This window comes from Polypterus senegalus, chromosome 15 (genome assembly GCF_016835505.1).
Source record: "Polypterus senegalus isolate Bchr_013 chromosome 15, ASM1683550v1, whole genome shotgun sequence".
Classification (NCBI taxonomy): Eukaryota; Metazoa; Chordata; class Cladistia; order Polypteriformes; family Polypteridae; genus Polypterus; species Polypterus senegalus.
Genome location: NC_053168.1, coordinates 115,854,243 through 115,875,598, shown reverse-complemented (window position 1 = coordinate 115,875,598; position 21,356 = coordinate 115,854,243). Strand labels below are relative to the sequence as shown.

The window sequence follows — 21,356 nt, the reverse complement described above, 5'->3', positions numbered from 1 at the left end:
GAGTGGTGGATGTTTTATCATCAGACCTATTTATCATATTTTATAAAAATATGTCCAATCAGTTTCTTAATCTGCTCAATCAAAATATAGTTTCAATCTATTTGAACCTGCCCACTCATGCGGACTAAGTAATACTTGACTAAATAAGGGAATGAAATTCATGTTTGTAGTAGGGGTTACTTGGTAGCAATTTACTTGCTTGAAATTTACTAACCAATATTGGGATTGATTTCTTTTTTCTTTTTAAGAACTGGAGTGATTTTGAGTGTATTTTAGATCCTTTTCATGAGAGCCAATTCTGCATATTTGCACTGAAGAACTTTTATGTCAGTTTATATAGGCTATCTGTTGTCACTTTTCAGGGTACTTGCCAACAGGTCAGGAATAACTTAACCAACCTTCACGCAATCATGCTCACCGTTCTGAAAGTCATTAATCAACTGAAGTGATGCTACATTTAGTTTTTGTATGGTTTGTGTACATATACACAAACCATAACATCTTTCGCGAACATAAACAGGTAATTTGCTGCAGTGTCCCATTTTCCTAATGTAAATGGAGGAATTTATTGAACTCTTATTGCAATAAAGGCACCTAGCAAGAATGAAGCTGCTTTTATTAACCGCAAACTGTGACATTCATTACATTAATGCATAGCAAAGGTATTAGCATTTTGCTCCCAAAACCCCTAGGCAGCATGCTGAAACTGCCACACTGCATCGATTAAGCACTGCAGTACTTCACAGGCTATTCCTCCTTTGCTTGACTATTGATTGAATAATGTTTTTTTCAGAACGCTGGCTGCTTCACAGGGGACCAAAACCCTGGAAGTTCATTTAATTTTCTAGACACTTCACGAAGGACAACCCGACCATACCGGCTCAAAGAAATACATCCATTTGGAATCTGTACATATACTATTCTTCTATCCTCAACGCATGGAGAAAATAGACATGCCAATTAATCACCAAATGACGCAACCTGCATGTCTTCAAAAGGAAATCAGACCACCCGGAGAGAACCCACAAGGAAAACATGCAAAGTCCAGGTAGGCAACACCTGGGACATGACCCCTTGACCCCTCACCAAGTCAGCAATGATACCACAGCACCAACTTGCCACCCACATTTTAACAACAATCTAATGCAATTTATTTAAACAAAGTTAACAATTCTATCTGGTGATAGTTGCTTGTGGCTCCAGTCAATGCAAATGAAAGCCCATGTAAGAAGCACGTAATGATTAAACGACTAAATCAGGGAGTACGTGGAATATGAAGAATTTAACATACTGATTTAGTTATGATGAGGTTTTAAAGCATTTAAAACTGATGTATTACACACAAAGCCATTTTTAATCATTTAAAAACTCATCCATGCAAGTTATGTCGGTATTCAATGTTTTTGATTTTGTCATTTCAGATTAGGGATACTCAACCTGTATAATCCCAACAGATTATACATCAATTACATCAATACTTCGTTGAGCCTCCTTTTGCAAATATACAAGCCTCTAGACGCCTCCTATAGCCTTTGATGAGTGTCTGGATTCTGGATGGAGGTATTTTTGAACATTGTTCAATACAAAATCTCTCCAGTTCAGTTAAATGTGATGGCTGCTGAGCATGGACAGCCTGCTTCATATCATCTCATAGATTTTCAATAATATTCATTCCAGAACATTGTACTTCTCCCTCGGCATGAATGCCTTTGTAGATTTCAAACCGTGTTTTGGATCATTGTCTTGTTGGAATATCCAACCCCTGCGTAACTTCAACTTTGTGACTGATGTTTGAACATTATCCTGAAGAATTTGTTGATATTAGGTTGAACTCATTCGAGCCTCGACTTTAGCAACGGCCCCAGTCCCTGAACTAGCCACACAACCCCACAGCATGATGGAACCTCAACCAAATTTGACAGTAGGTAGCAGGTGTTTTTCTTGGAATGCGGCGTTATTCTTCTGCCATGCAAAGCACTTTTCGTTATGACCAAATAACTCAATTTTTGTCTCATCAGTCCAAAGCACTTTGTCCCAAAATGAATCTGGCTTGTCTAAATGAGCATTTGCATACAACAAGCGACTCTGTTTGTGGCGTGAGTGCAGAAAGGGCTTCTTTCTCATCACCCTGCCATACAGATGTTCTTTGTGCAAATTACGCTGAATTGTAGAATGATGTCCAGATACACCATCTGCAGCAAGATGTTCTTGCAGGTCTTTGGTAGTGATCTGTGGGTTGTCTGTAACCATTCTCACAATCCTGCGCATATGCTGCTCCTGTATTTTTCTTGGCCTGCCAGACCTTGGTTTAACAGCAACTGTGCAGCCTGGAACACTCAAAACAGCTGAAGGGCTACAATGAAGCGACACACCCTAGCCCACTACTTCTGGACCCAGAAATGCTTCAGACACCAGCTGCATAGCAGCAGTATTTCTTCAACCACAAAAAGCAAAAACAATGGTTGTGCTCTGAAGCAGAATATGTCTACAAAAGGACAGGCTTTAAGCCAATTTAACATTAAAATGAGAGAGAGAGAGAGAGAGAGAGACACCCAAGTACATGAGAGTCTTAAAGACAAGCCATCTCAGAATAGAAAAGGTTGTACAAACTTCACAGGATACTTTGAGCTGCAAAAGAGTATGTTTTGCCGTCCAAAGCATTATATTTAACTCGGTAGTTGGTATGTGCACTGCTAAAAATATATAAATATACTTACCAAGCAACCCAAGTTCTCTCATTTTCTTTATAAGGACACCACACAAGCCATCCGTGAAAAATAAGCAAAAGGACTGAGTTAGTGACAGGCACTGGAGTTGAAGAATACAAATTAGTCGTACATGGAAACCATACAGCGTCAGACTGACAATACTGTAATCACTGTAGAAAAAAATAATTTGACTTTTGATGAAATTTTCAATAGTAAAGTTTACAAAATTCCCCCAGAGACATTCAAAATTAGACAAGCTGTAAAACTAAGATTTGTTAACCAACACAGAAATAAAATAGAAGAAACAATGTAATTGTTTCTGCCCAAAAGATTCTGTGTTTGGATTTGGGAAGGGAATGGTGAACTTGATTTTCACTATGAAGAAACAGTGGACAAGGCCAGTGATTTTCCCAGTTAAAGAACTCCACCACTTAAAGGAAACTTCAAATTTGCATTTTGAAAATCCACACCTAATTATCTTAGGGTGCAGCACAATGTATTTATGTAACATATTAACTGCATGCTACAAAAGAATTTTACCACTTACCTTTCATCACTAATTAAACAAGGAATTAGATTAATATCTTACCAGAGGACACTGATGACCAGGCAGCTCAGACCAAAGGTAGTAAGTTATAGCCCTAGCCAGGAAGGCCTGCTCTTGTAAGCTACTTGTTGGCTGGCTATTTGTAGAGGATGCTATTTAAAATTATTATATTGTGAAGCAAGCAATTGGCCCTGCTTGTCATATTTTTGTGTGGGTTAAGTAAGCTCAAACTATATAAGTGTATATAAGGACACTGTCAGAAAGTGTCAATTTTAGGAGTGGGCTGAAGCCTTAAGTTAACCATGTCCAGAAGAGGCATCAACTTCTCTGGGCTCAGAGGCATGTGGATCATCACAAAGTAGAAACATGGTTAGTGGTCAGACAAATATGTATTCTAAATCTTTTCTGGAAAAAATTAACTCCATGAGCTCCAGGCCAAAGACGAAAAGGACTATCCAGACCGTTATCAGCAACAAGTCCAAAAGCCAGGGTCTGTCATGGTATGGAGTTGCGTCAGTACCCTTGGCAAAGGTAATTTATACTTCTGTGATGGCAGCATTAATGCAGAAAAGTACATTAAGATTTTAGAGCAACATATGCTGCCTTCAAGATGACATCTTTTCCTGGGGCATCCATGAATTTTTCAACAAAACAATGCTGTGGAAGAAAAGGGTACGGGTACTGGACTGGCCTGCCTGTGGTCCTAACTTGTACCCAACAGAGAATGTGTAGGGAATTTTGAAACAAAAAATGCGACAACAACCCCATATTGTTGCACACTTTCAGACGTGTTTTCAGGAAGAACACAACATAACACCTGAAACACTGCATTATTTGGTATCCTCCGTGCCAAAACCTCTTCGGTGTTGAGAGACGGAATGTCTACATTAAAAGCGGTGAATGCTTTACCATCCCAACTTTTTTACAATGTTTTGCAGGCCTTAAATGCAGGAATGGATGTATATTAACAAATGAAATAAAGTTGATCACACAAAACATGAAATATCTTTGGGTCATACTGCATGCAGTGAAATAAAAGTCAAAGTAAATTTAAGAATCAGAACTTTTTTTAATTTGCATTTTCCATACTGTCTTAACTTCCCACCCCAAGGTTTGGGTTGTATATAAAATATACTGGCTCTCAAAATTACATAATTTGACTATAAAAAAAAGAAAATAAAAAAATAACCAAATAAGCCACAAAAATCCAAAACTGTCCAAACATTTACTAAATAACCACTTTTCTGAACACTTCTTTTTAAACCAACCTTTTAATACTTAATAACGTTACATTGCTATGGTTATTGCAATGTGACTACTGTGAAAATCTTTAGTGTTTTGCAGGCGGGTTGATAATGAAGAATTACGGCACCTTCTGCGTTTTCTTTCCCCTTGTGCTTCCGTAAGAAACCTTTTCAGGTGATGCAACGTTTGCTCTTCCACCGTTTGCCCAGCTATTCCCCTCTACATTCATGATCTGATGGCATCAGAAGTATCACTCTGCACTACATCTTTCACTGGCTCAATCAATGACAACTTATCTTTCTGCTGTTCTCATAACTGCTGCTGCATTTCTTTTCTAATCTGTTGCCTCTCTAAACTTGTAAATGGCCACAAAGAAAGTAACAATATAGAAATGAGGCTGTAATGAACATATATAGATGCAATTTAAAAAAAAAAACTTTTAAACACTTAATGTGCATGTAAAAATACTGACACTTTACCACATTCAGGGGTGCTAGTGACCCTATACATTTTAGGAAAATAATTATAATAGTTATTCTGTAAGAAGTAAATTCTTGAAGATTAGTCACTCAGAGCCACCATGGTTAGCACACTGAACAGTTTGTACTACAATGTGTGCAATAAGCAAGTCTACCCACTTACTGTATGAGTGTTATGAAGAGTGACATGATGTTCAACAATATTGGCAAATTGATGGTGGGGGGGGTTGGAAGAGGAAGAGTTGCATCTTGTGCCATGTTTGCTTGGCAGAGGTAGTAACAGCACCGTGGATACGCATATGAGGGATTGAATGAATGAGACAAACAGCTTCATTTATTCAGCTTGAAAAAATAAAATAAAAATACACTATACAATTATCTAGTAAAAGTGTTGAAATTTACAACTAGAATAGAATATGGACATTTGGCTATACTACCCACTCCTTGTAAATTCAGTTGTGCATATACAGTACACTAAAGAGGTAGAAAGGAACACCCTAGATAAGCCCACATGATTAAAAACCAAACTGAACTACAGCCGAATTTGGGGTGTCTAACTTAAGCACATGAATCTTGGCTAGTCAAAACAATTAAGTGGATATTAGTCAAAGTTTTGCCATCCACTAAACCTTCTTAGCACTGTCAACAATATTAATGAAAATCAGGAATATGAATTCCTGATAAAGTTATCCAATTTGAATTTGAAAAACTAAAGCAATCAGTTGTACACAGCATCTTTTCAAAATAGGCGGTCTCTGAACTCCTCATTCTGAGATGGCACACTAGAAGTAGTCTCTACTACATTTGCAAGGCTGGTTAATGAGCTGAACAAATTTAGTATATCAGTTATGTGCAAGAGAAGAACAAAATACAAATGATTATATATGCTGGAATCGGGAATTAAAACTACCCTCATTATACAGTACACACATGCTAGATACAGAGTTACTTCACACACATTGCATGGTGTATGGGTCAAGGGAATTCATCCACAGGATTTACTATAATCTGAAAACTGCCTTTTGCATATGTATGCTGCACTCAAAACATACAAATGGCAATTTAGATGCATACAGTTAAGCTACACAAGCACCATGGAAAGCAACTTCCCCATATCCACTATGTTAGAATATGGTTTTCTTCTTTCAAAGGGTGAAGAGTGACTAATCAGGAAAAGCAGGAGCAAAATAGGGTAGGGGCATGTATATATTTAAAAAAAATCACAGCACAATTAGAGTCTGTTTTCGGCTGTCCACACTATACAATGCTGAGTTTTGATTTTCAGAAGTATATGACACTTAAGAGTGTTTTCAAAAGTCTCAGTTTTGAAAATGTTGGGAGTTCTGCAGAAAAAAAAAAAAAAAAGCTCAGACCTTGGCACCATTGGGACTGCGCTCAGATGTTGGAGTCCTACATCTCTGGCAGATCCTACAGTGTATCCTGGCGAGGAAAGTTGCCAAGGGCAAACTAGACATGCACAGGTGAATCCCAATGATCAGTGCTTGGTCATCTACTTTTCTATCTGTACACCACCAGGTTGGGCTCCATCATCCAATCCCATGGTTTCTCTTATCAGTGCTATGCGGATGATACATAGCTGTACTGGCCGTTCCCTCCGCAGGGCAACACATCAGTTAGAGTCTCTGCATGTCTGCATGTCTTACAGATATATCAACCCAGATTAAGAACCACCATCAAACACCAAGCTTCTTGTGATCCCAACCAGCCAGTCTGCTCAACTCCCCATGTTTGTACATCTTGGCTCACTGTTGTAAACACCAGCAAAGTCAGTACAGAACCTTGGGGTGGTTACTGATGAGCAGCTATCTTTTTCTGACCACTTTTCTACTGTTTCTCATTCATGCAGGTTCATACTTTACAACCTCTGCAAGATCTTACCTGACAGAGAACATATAGTACAACTTATGGTCCAGGCTTTGAGTTTGTCACTTCTGGACTACTGCAAATCTCTTTTGGCAGGAGTACTCGCATGTGCTATCCAGCCGCTGCAGATGGTGCAGAATGCAGTGTCCCATCTCATATTTAACCGGCCTAGATGGGCACATGTCAATTCTCTTTTCAGGTCTCCACATTGGCTCACTGTAGCTGCACATATTAGGTTCAAATCCCTGATGCTTGCCTACAGAGTAGTTAATGGATCAGCACTCAAGTACATGGAGGCACTGGTAAAGCCTTATACTCCTCCTCGCCCACTCAGGTCTGTCAGTGAACAGCATCTGGTGATGTTACATCTGTGCGGTATTAAGTCTCAATACAGACTTTTCCTGTGTAGCTCCTAGTTGGTGGAATGAGCCACCCAAGGAGCAACTGAAAACCCATATTTTTTTGGAATATCTGTCTAACTGATTGGATAAAACTTCGCTCAATGAGATTTTATATTGTTGGTTAATTTGTTGTTAGATTAAGCTTAAATGCTTTATTGAATGCAATCGAGGATTGTAAAGGAAATGTTTCACAAGTGAAAAAGATGCAATAAACTTTTGTTACCTATCCTACTATATTTGCTGAACAAACAGTCTAATGTTACTCAGTTAGGTTTACTTTTGAAAGTCACTTTGTTAAGTGTATGCAAAGCAAAAAAAATGTAAATTCTACCTATTAGTTGAATTTTTATTTGGTGCTTTTTCTTGCAAGTTTGCATATATCTGTTGTGTCAAAATAATCTATTTGGCCATTGAAATACAGTAATCCCTCCTCGCTCGTGGGGGTTGCGTTCCAGAACCCCCCACGATAGGTGAAAATCTGCAAAAGTAGAAACCATACGTTTGTATGGTTATTTTGTATATATTTTAAGCTCTTATAAACTCTCCCACACTGTTTAGAAATATTCTCCGCACAGCTATACAGTAAACCCTCGTTTATCGCTTTTAATCCGTTCCAGACTCTACCGCGATAAATTAATTTCCACGAAGTAGGATTCTTTATTTATAAATCTAATATTTTCGCAGCTAGAGCATAGAAAACCTGTTTACGACCTTCTAAATAAATTTTCTAACATTACAGCCCTCTAGACATGAAATAATACCCTTTAGTCAAAAGTTTAAACTGTGCTTCATGACAAGACAGAGATGACAGTTCTTTCTCACAATTAAAAGAATGCAAACATATCTTCCCACTTCAAAAGGAGTGCGTGTCAGGAGCAGAGAATGTCAGAGAGAGAAAGAGAGAGGGGAAAAGCAAACAATCAAAAATCAATAGGGCTGTTGGGCTTTTAAGTATGCGAAGCACTGTGATAAAGCGACCGCAAAGAAGGGCGCAATGTGAAAGTAGTCTTTCAGCATTTTTTAAGAGGAGCGTCTGTATCCTCTAGGCAAATGGCCTCTGTGCAAACAGCTCCTCTGCTCACACCCCCTCCGTCAGGGGCAGAGAATGTCAGAGAGTGAGAGAGACAAAGAAAAGCAAACAATAAAATATCAATACGTGCTGCTAGAGCTTTTAAAATGTGCGGAGCACCGTGTGGGAAGCATATCGTATATCACCGAGTTTTATTTAATATGTGATACGTGCTCTGATTGGGTAGCTTCTCAGTCATCCGCCAATAGCGTCCCTTGTGTGAAATCAACTGGGCAAACAAACGGAGGAAGCATGTACCATAAATTAAAAGACCCATTGTCCTCAGAAATCTGCGAACCAGCAAAAAATCCATGTTATATCTTTAGATATGCTTACATTTAAAATTCATGATGGAGTGAAGCCGCGAAAGTCGAAGAGCGATATAGCGAGGGATTACTGTACATGGAATTGATGTTCCTGTCAGAGAAGGTCTGTGCTTTTCTGACATAGTTATTGGAGAGGATCCAACAAAGTAGTACTTTAAACGAGGGCTTCAGGAAACACAAAACCCACTCGCTTTTTACTAACGTTTGTTATCTTGTTCTTTAGTATTTAGTTCATTATCTAATCTTTACTTATCAAGATTGATAGTTTTCATAACACACATCCATGGTCAATGTATCATCTGCAGGGTTATCAAAACATCACTAAGTACCAACTGTAACATTATTAGAATTTTAAAAATAAGTTATTTATGTAGTACCTTTCATACACTCAAGGACACTTTACAATTCAATACAAGACAGTAGAAATTACATACATGAAGAATAATACTTATTGAAGAGGTGTTTTTAACAGATGTTTGAAATTACTAGATTTTTCCATTCGAAGGCTGAGGGGGAGAGAATTCCAAATTTTAGGGACTATCACTCTGAAAGCTCTCCCACCCATAGTTATTAACATGCATTTAGGTACAGTGAGTAACTTAGCGTCCAATGATCGTAACGCATGGGCAGGAGTCTAAGGAAGCAGCAGCTCAGACAGATAAGGGGCTAAACCATGAAGGGCTTTAAAAGTGAGAAGGATAATTTTATATTTGATTCTTGAAGAAACTGGTAACCAATGTAACTCAGGGGACAGGAGTGTTGTGAGCAGAATTTTTGTAGTTTAATATTGTTCAATATTCATTTTTCAAGGTATTGATTCTACAGCCTAGATTACAAATGCACTACCGGTTTGTCATGGCCAGAGTTGCAGCTCCATTTCCACCCATTGAAAGACCATAATAAAATGGCAAATTCAGCAGTGTAGAAGCCTTCATTGGCACACTTAATTACAAGACCAGATTAAGACCTGCACCAGCCCCTGGAGAACTTAATGAATAAAGCTCCTTAAAGAGTTAATCTTATTTATAACAAGTGCACAGAAACCCAATTGTTCCATACAGTACGGTAGTTTGCACTTTTGATTTTGGGGCACTTGGGCAAACTGTCTTTTTTTATTGGGGTGTCGTAGTCTGGTTTCCACGTGGCAATTTTGGCATGCAGACATTTGATTATTTCATCAACAGGGGAAGCTAGAGGAATGTCCGAAGGGTAGATCAGCCTCTGCCCAAAAGTCAAAAAGAACTGCAGAATGTTGTCTGGAAATACTTCAGCTTTGAGGCAAGTTGAGATGGAAAACAAAACAAAATATATATTTTTATACACACACAAAGTCTATAAGCAACATTTGCTACTGCCCAATACCAACTAATGGTGCTATCACAACCCAGTTTAGCCAAACACTTCTAGAAGCAACATGCCAGTCAATAAAAAGAAATTTTGAGAGTTGGACATCTTCATTCTAAACTACAGAAACATTAAACAGCATAAGCCTGTAAACTGTTGCACAGAGATGCAACATGTGTTTTTTTCCCTCTTTCTACAGGTTAAAACATTTTTTTGTAGTCAGTTAAACATTTCACACATTAGGATAGATTTGCAATTTATTTATTGATTGATGCATTTGTTTGTTTATGGAGGGAAACAAATATACCTGTCTATCTATCCAGGGCAGTTTTAATCTATGAATTAAATTCACTCAGGAAACACTCTTTAGTGCTACAGTTCTGTGACTCTTGGTTTTTTAACCTTCACTGCAAATTATGCGGCCATACCATGTTACTATCTTTTATTATGCAAGATTTTTTAAATATATAATTTTATCCCATTTACTATATGTAAGGCTCTATAACTTTGATGCTTTAGAGCATATATTCAGCATGTGAAACGAATTTGAAACCCAATAAGAACATGCCTCACAGAAGAGTGCCTGAAGAAGCAGGCAGTGTGGTGCATTGGTTAAGGCTTTGAACTTCAAACCGAGTCTGTGGGCTCAAATCCCGCTACAGACAATGTGTGACCATGACTTGACCTGCCTGTGCTCCACCTGGAAAACCAAAAGAAATGTAATCAATTGTATCATAAATGTTGTAAGTCGCCTTGGATAAAGGAGTCAGCCAATTAAGTAAATGCTGACATGCTTGCAAGACATTGTAGTCTATTTACAGAAAAATACAAACAGATGACTAACACTCTTAAAGGGTATTGGTAAATGCAAACCATGCACATTGTGTGTTACTTTTGTTAGCAACTGCACAAATATTGTTTTTATTAAAGTAAGGTTTATTAATGGTTTACAAAAGACCACATACTTGAATGTTCATTTTCATATTTTAATGTATGTTTTTTGCAAAAGATTGCACTACTTAGGATACCGAGGTAGTACGTACAATTAAAACGTTAAACAGACATTACAAAAAAAATGTCTAGATTGAAACTTTATTGTCTTCAGACCTTTTACAAATATCTGCACTACTTGAAGTATTTGCATTTAAATATTAATGTCTCTTTTACTGGATTTCATTAATGTTAAGATTTGAATGCATACAGAACAACAATTTAAATATATTTTTATTTAGTTACATTAAATAATGTACTGAGTATTGGCATATGGTATACAATTTTAAATGGTTTTCTTAGCTGCATATCAAAGTTGAAAATTTTGGTATTGACACAACCCTAATGCTCCGAATTTACATCTTGATCATATACCCAAAAAAAAAAAAAAGCCTATTAAATCAGTTTATATTGATTTCGATGGGATTGTTCCTTGATCAGAGTAATTTCCTTCCATGCACCTCTTATGAAAATTAAGTTTTACAGACCATAATGAATTAACTTACAGAACTACTGTTAACTGACTACGACTCGGTTTTATTGACAGATTTTGCTTTTTATGCTAAGGAAAACACACCTAAAGGTATCTTGTTTCACTCTTTGAGTGTGGGTATCTAATAGCTTAAATGTACTAAACTACTTCATTTTTACTTTTGCAGGAACACATGTATTACTTTCAAAAGAAAAGATCGGCAAGATCTTGTTTAAATGACTGACACATTGTTTCTTGATCTTTTCAAGAAAGTAAAAAGGGGATTCTGAAATTACTTACCAAGTAAGGTGAAAATTTCCTTTTCACTAGGTTCCATGCCTTCCATTATGAACACAGAGAAAAAGGTACAAACTACTAGCATATGGCAACCTATTTTGTTACATCTGATCAATCAAGTAGTGTATTACACAAACACAACAGTTATAAATTAATGTTTCTCGCAAAACATTTTCTTAACTTTACAAAAGCTGTAGAGCTTCTCTTACTAAGTTGGTAGAAAGACAGGGATCAATTAATACCAAAAGTGAAGTCCCCAGAAGAGATTTATTCCTTAAACAAATTTAAAAAATTCAGTTTCCAACCCATTTGGTTAGAATAATATTTGCATTTTCTTCCAAAATTATAAAAGGCTATTGGTTCCATAAATTTTAAAAAAATACTTTAAATATGAATCATTTTTGTGTATTTCAGAGCTACTAGTATTTTGTTTGAAAAACGCTCTCCCATTATTTTTTTTCACTAAACCAAACTTTTCTTACCTCCCTTGATGCAGAGGTTGGATGGGGTTAACTATTATTAATATGGATTCAAATGTCAAGATTTGAGTAAATCTAATACACAAGTCCTATGTTTATGTAGCCTCAGCATTTACAAATACTTTTGTCAGTTTTCAAGACTGCTGTCACACAGACAAGGATATCCCCAAGTCATCCCTAATATTTGTTCTTACACATGACATAATTACTTCTCCTCGAGATAAATTTAAGGGCAGTATTTCAGAGAAACAAAGCACAATTTTTTCATCTATGTAGGTAACTTTCTCAAACCTACTTAATCAAGTACACCTAGGGTGTAATGGCCCCTCGGAGTCCCACAGGGCTAAATGGGATTTGATATTGGTTGGCTCAGCCCTGTTGCATTCCAGGGCTTCTGCCATACCTGGGAGTAATTCCAGACCTGCCCAACAAGCCACGTGGAACGCTCCTGGGTACAGCTTATAAGGAGCCAGCTGTCTCACAGACAGAAGCCAGAGTTGGGAGGAAGCTTGCTAGCAGAGGCAGAAAGGAGAGGAAGAAAGAGAAAGGAAAAGAAAGTGCGCTTTGCCGTTTATGATACTGTGCAGCAGGGCGAACGAAACACAATTCCCCTGGAAAAATAAACTGTGTGTGTGTTGCAAAGACTTGTGTCTAGAGTCTGTCTGTGTCGGGCGAATGGTATTACCCCTGGTGGCCACAAACACACATTACAGAAGTTAAAATAAAATAAAAAAAAATTTTCAATGAGCATTTCAGTTACATTTTTATTTTTACAAAAAACACACCCAACACAGCAGATAAAGATACAAAAAAAGAATGGTTTCCCAAAAATGAAATTCTAAATGAACTGAAGATAATGCAGCAGATTTAATGGTGTAATAATGGAGGGTTTCTTACCTTTCTGTGCTTCTGTCCCATTACATGACATATATACTGGGTTTCATTTGAGCATGATATATTACAATGCTGCAAAAAAATGGGAAAAAAAAAAAAACCATAAACACCACGTACACTTTTTTTTTTTTTAATCTCAAAGAATCATACTTTTTAGCATTCTCAGCTGCATCAATATAAATCTTTAGTGCATAAAATATCAAAAGCCACAATGTTTCAATTTCAGCAATACCTCAAAAGTAAATTTACTATTGTACAAACAGTTCGACAGTACTAGGTACGCTCCGATTGATCGGCTTCCCGATGGACCGATTTTTTTATATTTCCCAAGCAAAAGACTACCAGTGATCGGAAATTGGCCGATCACAAAACCAGATCTTTTCAGCCCCTGCTTTTCTAAGCTTTATGGTAATTTAGTTGTAATGTTCATTTACAGGAGGTATTATGGCAGTTGATCCAGCACATATTTTTTTGCGGCAAACGTCCTACAATGTAAACAAAGAGTAGCAAGTGAAAGCTTGTTTTAGCAGAGAGCTTTGCCTTTATGTTAAAGAAACTGGAGTAATACTCTGTGAAAAAGGAATCTGAGAAGTCATCCTGTGCAGTTAGACAAAATTAAAAGAAAAGTTACTTTAATAAAATAGACCTTTCATTTTGTTCTTTAATTAAAACTGACACTGTTTCAGCAAGCTTACATTTTTAAGTGGGAAAAGACAACATTGAAAGTGCTACTTAGTAAACAATAGGTTTGTTAGCTTAACAGCAAAATGAACCTTTTACTTATAAACCTGTTAAGAATGTTAATTTTGTGTCTTTGTGATGAACAGCTTATGGACATTTGATACATTTGTGGCTTTTTAAAAAAAGATTTGTGCTGTGTGTCGCGGCATACGTTTTGGCAAAAACAACTGTTACAAGAAATGGTAATCAATAGTATCCATCCATTCATCCTCTTCCGCTTATCCGAGGTTGGGTCGCGGGGGCAGCAGCTTGAGCAGAGAGGTCCAGTCTTCCCTCTCCCCGGCCACTTCTTCTAGCTCTTCCGGGAGAATCCCAAGGCGTTCCCAGGCCAGCCGGGAGAAATAGTCCCTTCTGCGTGTCCTGGGTCTTCCCCGGGGCCTTCTCTCGGTTGGACGTGCCCAGAACACCTCACCAGGGAGGCGCCCAGGAGGCATCTTGATCAGATGCCCGAGCCACCTCATCCAACTCCTCTGGATGCGGAGGTGCAGAGGCTCTACTCTGGGCTTTCCCTTAAAGATAGGGTGAGAAGCTCAGTCATCTGGGAGGGGCTCAGACACCCCGAGGAGGAAACTCATTTCGGCCACTTGTATTTGCGATCTTGTTCTTTCGGTCAGTACCCATAGCTCATGACCATAGGGGAGGGTAAGAACCTAGATCAACTGGTAAATTGAGAGCCTTGCCTTATGGCTCAGCTCCTTTTTCACCACGACAGACCGATGCAGAGCCTGCAAAACTGCGGACGCCTCACCGATCCCCCTGTCGATCTCACGCTCCATTCAATAGTATCAATAGTTATAATTATACCTTGAGAATTACAAATGTCTAGTTGATTCACTGAAGAAACAAAACACGTGTACATTTAGTAAATGTTTTAACAGCAAAAAAAAAAAAACCTGAAGTACAATTATTGACTAAATTAAAATCTACAAGTATTTTTCCATTTAAGTAGTGTTTAATTGTCAATATTAAATTGATTGTGTGTGAGAATTTTTTTTAAATACATGTAGAGATTTTGTTACTTAAAAGTATGTATTTTACGGAAAGTTTAAGTATTTTTTATGGTCACTGAACAAAAAGCCAACAGATCTTTGTTTTGTTAATACAACATGAACATTATTTTTATAAGTAAACTATACAGATCACAGGGCTACATTTTAATATAGGACACAAGTTTTATATTAGTCCTGATTATACTGGGGTTTAGCATAAAAAGTTTTTAAAGGGACAAGGGGGTGGGGAGGATATATCGGAATCAGTACTGGAATCGGCTGATCAAACATGAAACCGATGATCGGTATTGGCCTTAAGAAAAAAAGAAGGAAAAAAAAAACCCTGAATGAAGCATACCTAGGCAGCACTGTATCTAAAATAATAAACACTTCCAAATTAAAAATACTTTTCATCTTTTAAAAAATAAAAAGAGAAGTGCTGTATTTAAAAATAAATTAATAGCCATTTCATCCGCAGTTCACCTAACCTACATGACTTTGAACAAGCAAACACAGGAAGAACATGTATACTCCAACACGACATGGGATGGGAACCGTGGTCTCCTTACTGCAAGATAGCAGCTTTATCACGGTACCACTATGCCGCCCATGTAGCAAATGGCATTTAAGGAATACTGCAGTCTCTCTCTTGGGTTGCTAACATTAACGTCGAGGTCTACTTTGATTACCTAGATTTCAACCCATAGACAGAAAGCACGGTTATAGTCAGTTATTTTATATTCACACACACACACACACACGTGTGTTAGGGGTGAGTTATATTGGCAAAGAGATATATTGATTTTTCTGGGAGTTAGATAATGAAAATTGATGATATTTTACATACTTTAAAATCGTGTTTGTAAAAAAAAGTCTTATTGATCTAGCTTGGTGTTCTTAATGGGATATTAATTGTAGCCTACTAATGAGATGAATGGAAACAGTTAAGGAAAACAGGTTTTATTTGTTTACTTAAAACTGAAATAAAATAATGTAAAACTTTAAAATCGCCAGTCAAAGTGTTACTGAGATTAAACAGTGCAATTACAAGTAAACCATTTCAAAATGGATATCAGGATTAACAGAAAAAAAGTGCGAAGACCAACAAAACTCTTATAATGAGAACATTTAAAGCAGACACTTACCCTTAATGTAAAGAATATATTAATCCAAAGGGAATACAATACTAATCACTGAACTTCAGGGCCTGGAAATTACAGGCTGAATAAAGAAAATGCTCTGCTATATGGTGAACTGTGCAGCACACACAAGCAAGAACAAAAATCTAACATGCTGTAAAAATCCAAAGTTCTATCAAATACTGCACACACAAAAAAAAACCCTATAGCATTAATTACATTCTGCCATATACTGCACAAAGATATAAAAACAAACACACACTTTATCATTTTTACTAACTTTAAGTTCTGTCCAATATTATACAAAAATATCTGAAAACACTCCAAATGTAAAATTCTACTGAGGAAATTTCAAGTTGTACGACAGAAACACCAGTCTGCCCAGAGAATCTGGCTTCAGAGCAGCACAACTATATGTTACATTTCGTCCAGTGCTTACAGCTTTCTCAGAAAGGCTGCTTGATGCAGGGATGCATGTGTACTTTAGCAAGTTTTCCCCATTTGGACAAACGTACTTCTTGCGTTTTCCACTGTTGACGTGAATTTACATCGCTGTCCACCTCAAGTATCAACAAATAGTTCTTGATCTCTTTTTCAAAAGCAGTGTGCAGAGACTTGCCTTCTCTATTTTTTTTTTTTTTTTAAACACTCCTTAAAGACTTTTTTGCTCCCTCCCTCGCTCGCTCCAGATTCTGTGGCCATTGGTGGGACTGGAGCAGGGCCGAGGAATCTGTGCGTGAATTTAAAATAATGGGGGGGTTGAAGAGAACTGCTTTGGAATCGATGACCCCCATTCTTTTTAAATCATCTTTGCAGCTACAGCCTCACGGGTTGATGGCATGATTGGCACTCTAGCCACTAAAGGAAAAAAAAAAAAAAATCCTTGCGCTGTTCCATTTAAATTAGTGTGGTGCCAATGTGCCACACATTGCACGGCTGCACTCAAATCCTAATTTGGAATTCTGAGATAGTTTGTCATGTGGTGGAAGTGTCTATCTTTCTCTCCCTAACTATCCTTTTCATGCCTGTGGGGTGTGTTGGAAGCTCTCCAAAGTTCAAAAATTTGGAAACATTTTGTCCATTTTAATACTGCACTCATATATACCTGAACAATTTTCAAATACCAATTAATCTTACTTCAGCATGCTCAGGATGCAAAGGGGAAAAAAAAGACTCACAGCACAATGCTCAAAGGAACACTATGTCACATGGGGAAATTAAACTTCACAGATACAATAAATGGGCTATGTCCAGTAAGGCAACTGTGCTAATCAGGCAGTCAGCAGGTAAATACATTGTTTTGCAATTCAATCAGTGTTTTGCACAAAACATTTACCTCACACCGAGGCCTATTTTCCTTGGCTGGCACTGCTGGAGATACGGACCCCAAATTACCAGCAAAGTCAGATTCTTCAACATCTTTAGTATATGCATCTCCAGCATCTTTGTATGTGCTTTTTTCACCCAGTAATTCCAGGTTCTCCATTGCAGCAACCTCCTCTACGTTAAGTTTCTGTTGCTGCCCACTGTCCTCTTCCAGAGCAGATTCACTGTAAAGAAAAATGTATTTAGACCAATTAACACAACTCTTATATAAAGGGTGAAAAAATAATGTAACTGCAGGGGGAAAGCACTTTGAGTGCTGAAGGTGAAAACACTACATGATTTAAAAAAAAAACCACTCCTGAATGCTAAACAGAACATTTTCCACAAATGGAGTGGAAACTAAAAGGAGATACAGAACGTTTAAAATTACTCAAAGATAAACAAGTCACTCATCACAGATTCATTTGAAGAACCTTCACATCTCTACAGCATTTTAATGGACACACTTGTTCTGGGTAGTAAATTTGCTGCAGTCTACATTTTTCCTTTGAAAGCAGAATACAGGGGCCACTTCAGTTATCTCCACAGCAAACCAAAACAAGATGCTAACATCTGCAAATATTCTGCTCCAAGAAGATGGTGAAACACTGGTACAAGCAGTGTAGTGCAGAGTTTTCATTGCAGCTAGCAACGTTTGGACCTCCTGTACCCAAAGATGTACACCTCATAAAACACAGCACCCCAGATCACCTGCTGAGGTTGCTACAATGTCCTTCGCTGCCAGCCAATGTCACGGTGGTTCTTTTCCTGACAGACATGTCACGTGGTAACTCTTACATCATTTTTGTGGCAGAGGAAGCCAGCAGCTTCAAATCTTTGGTTGTGTATAACTTTCTTTTGTAACCAGAGTTAATAACTTGAGGTTACAATGAAGATCTGACAATGAAAAACATTCAGTCGGCCAGTGCAACATGCATCACTATGAACAAAGACTGGCATGGCTGCTTTCCTACCAGCAAAGCTGCACACCCATTTCACCATGGTTTTCCTGTCAGCTAGAACACGTGTCTGTGTCACAGCCCAATTATGTGAGTGAAGGAGACCACTCCTCCAATTCTTGGGTTAAACTGTGTTTAATGTCAGAAGAGCTCAAATATGACCAAGATCAAAACCCTGTCATTTGTGAGCTTCTGTGCAACAGACGGACAACGCTTAGTATTTGTTATATAAACGTATAGCACACAGCAAAATCTCCAATTCCAGCTAGCAGGTAGGCTTAGAGACTGATATACGCAGAACCGCAGCAAGCAAAGCTTAGTTGATCAAACAAGTTGAAGTTAGCCATCATGTTAAGTATACATCTGACACATTATTAACTCATGAACTACTTGGCAAAATGCCTTCACTGCTAATATTGCATGGAAAGACATACACCTAATTAGCAATGTATAAGGATGCAATTTTAAAACTCCACTACAGTTTGAATATTTAAAATTGAATAATAACTTTCAGATGTCTCCAAATACTTTATTGCCTCACTTGCTGCTATCCAGAACTGCTACATTTTTCAGGCTGCAAATTCATATTCACAAAGTTCTATGTAAAGTGTAAATCCTCAAGAATGAAAGGAGGATAAAAAAGGACAAAGTCCTCTGAGAGAGAAGAAAAGAAAATCCACAAAATATTTTTTTATCATGATTAATATTGACAGTATAAAGAAGAATGGGCTACTTTAATTCATACTGAATGTGAAAAATACAAGTTAACAATAGTCATCAATATGTGCCTAACCCCCACAGCAAAATACTCTGGGTGAGCTCTCTCAAGAGGCAAAACTTGAAACTCTATTAGCTTGGGTACATGCACTGTGCTGGGTTACTAAAAAAAAAAAAACATGGAATCCAAATACAGAATATTCCAATTTCAAAAATATGTTTGAATCATGGTCAAATCAGTAATATTTTCCAAAAATATAATCATTTACAATTTAAAGAACGTATTGCAGTCAGCCAAGTGATGTTTGAATGAAAAGTTTTGACAACTTGTTGTTCAAATCTTTGCCCTTGACATAAACATCAGGATGGAATGGTCCATATAGTTCTTCCATGCAAATTTCAATTTAGTGATACTGCAGGGAATTATTCAACGGAAGATTTTAAAATAACTGATTGTTGTGTGCAATTAACAATCACGTGCAAAATAAACTAAATGAACAACTTAAAATATTTAACTTGAAACTACACATTAGGACAGCTGAAGTAAATAGGTTGCACTTAACAGATTGGTACAAGGTTGGCTTTATGCACGGCAGCCTTTACACAGCTACGTCTGTGTTCATTTATTTTTCTTCATCACCCAACCTGCGCTCTGGTGGGGCAAACAAGCTGTCCATGTGCAACTGTATGTGCGGACATGTATATGTAAATAAACTAGTCGTGGAATTTTTTGCAAACCAGCAGGCCTCGTCCTGTAACTATACGGAGCCGACTGAAAAGAAGAAAAAAAAAAAGAGGAAAAAAACTTGTATGGCACAATTTCTACTGCAGTTATGGTTTAACATACTGTAGGTCAAACCGATTGCGAGGTCTATGGTGATAAAAACTGGAGCAAAAACCAACCAGCTTGGATCCTGTAACAAGACGGACACGATGCAACCCGTTTGAAAAACTTGTCCGCATATGTCTGTGAACGCCACGTTAAAATCAATTATTCTCGACGTTTTTTAATATCGTGGAATCAGAAAATAACCCGATAGCGAATTTTTGATCCCGTCACCAAAATTTAATTTGCATTGAATTAAAATTGCAGCTTCGGTGGTTGCAGCCCTTTTGCACACTTTTCAGAAACTCTAGTTTGTTAATTAGGATTCAACATTAGTGACCGTGATAATCACCATGTCCTCTCGATATATGCGCCTGACCAAAACCCTGACATTTTTATGGTGTTCAACAAGAAAGTGTTTCCATAATACAATGTAGTAAAAGGGTGATGTACCGTGTTAGCCATTATGGATGTAGTGAGAAGCAGAAGCAAAAATTACACAATTTATCGGCCAGCTAAAAACAGTACAACATGCAAGCTTTTGAGCCAATTCAGGCCCCTTCTTCAGGCAAAATGTAATGATGCACTCCCAAACATAAGACGCCTCCATACAGAACAAACCAGTGTATATGTAAAGCGCAATAATTACGGTGCAGTCTTTAATATAAAAACGTTTATTGCAATAACTTTTATAGAACTTTCAAGTTATAAATACAAATAATAAAGCCAGACACCAAAAACCAATAACTTGGAATTAAAGTGGTGAGTACACAGCGATCTTGGCCAAACGTTACACCACAGGTTCACACTTTTCCGGCGTAAATGCGTTTCCTCTCGTGTTTACGCGGTTAGTGTATAACAACCGCCACGTTATTTGGGGCAGCCTGTCGTACCGTTAAAGCTTTTATTGGAGAGACACTCATCGCCTAGAAGCATGTTATTCATTTTATTTTCGATTTTACTTACTTAATAGTATTCTCTTGCTCGCTCACATCCGCCATTGTAGTTCACGCTCCAACTGCGGCTTAGACTCCTGCAACAAAAATCGCTTTCTTCAGGTTTGTTAGTTTCGATTCAACACGAAAATACTTCTATTAGTAACGAGTACGCATTTAAGAAGCAAAATATCACACCTTCTACTTTAGCAATTCCACAACGCTTAGATAACAATCCAGAGGCAACCCTCTACTGGACAACCAATCGAACTGCGTATTTATGTCATATGATTTTTACGAAGAAACTCCATCCGGAAGAGCGCTGCGAAGGTGGGCATTTGTTTTTGTCACGTGATTTGAACATGGCGAAAAGGTTCGCTTTGTGCGGCGGCAGTCAATTACAATGAAACGAAAATAAGATTTACGAAATACGGTTACGTTTGTTTGCTGCGCAATGTAAAGCTCACCATTTAGCGCACAACATTCTTAACACAAACACGCCTATTTTGGTTATACTGTAATGCATACTGTAAAGCAAAATCCCGATATA

At 37.6% G+C, this 21,356-nt stretch overlaps 1 protein-coding gene across 3 annotated transcripts in view; it reads right to left on the bottom strand.

Annotated features, from left to right (window-relative positions):
- The window catches only part of LOC120515397, a 54,785-nt gene extending 33,691 nt beyond the window's left edge, over positions 1-21,094 (bottom strand). For 2 of the 3 annotated variants that reach the window (XM_039736353.1, XM_039736355.1), the window contains exons 1-4: positions 20,838-21,079; positions 17,341-17,554; positions 13,139-13,207; positions 2,718-2,742 (exon numbers count right to left, since the gene is read on the bottom strand). In XM_039736353.1, coding sequence (XP_039592287.1) covers positions 2,718-2,742; positions 13,139-13,207; positions 17,341-17,554; positions 20,838-20,872 — 343 coding nt within the window. In that variant the 5' untranslated portion in view covers positions 20,873-21,079. Of the gene's footprint in view, positions 1-2,717; positions 2,743-13,138; positions 13,208-17,340; positions 17,555-20,837 lie in introns of all 3 variants that reach the window. The other variant, XM_039736354.1, reaches the window with a different exon arrangement.
- Between the last annotated feature and the right edge of the window lie 262 nt (positions 21,095-21,356).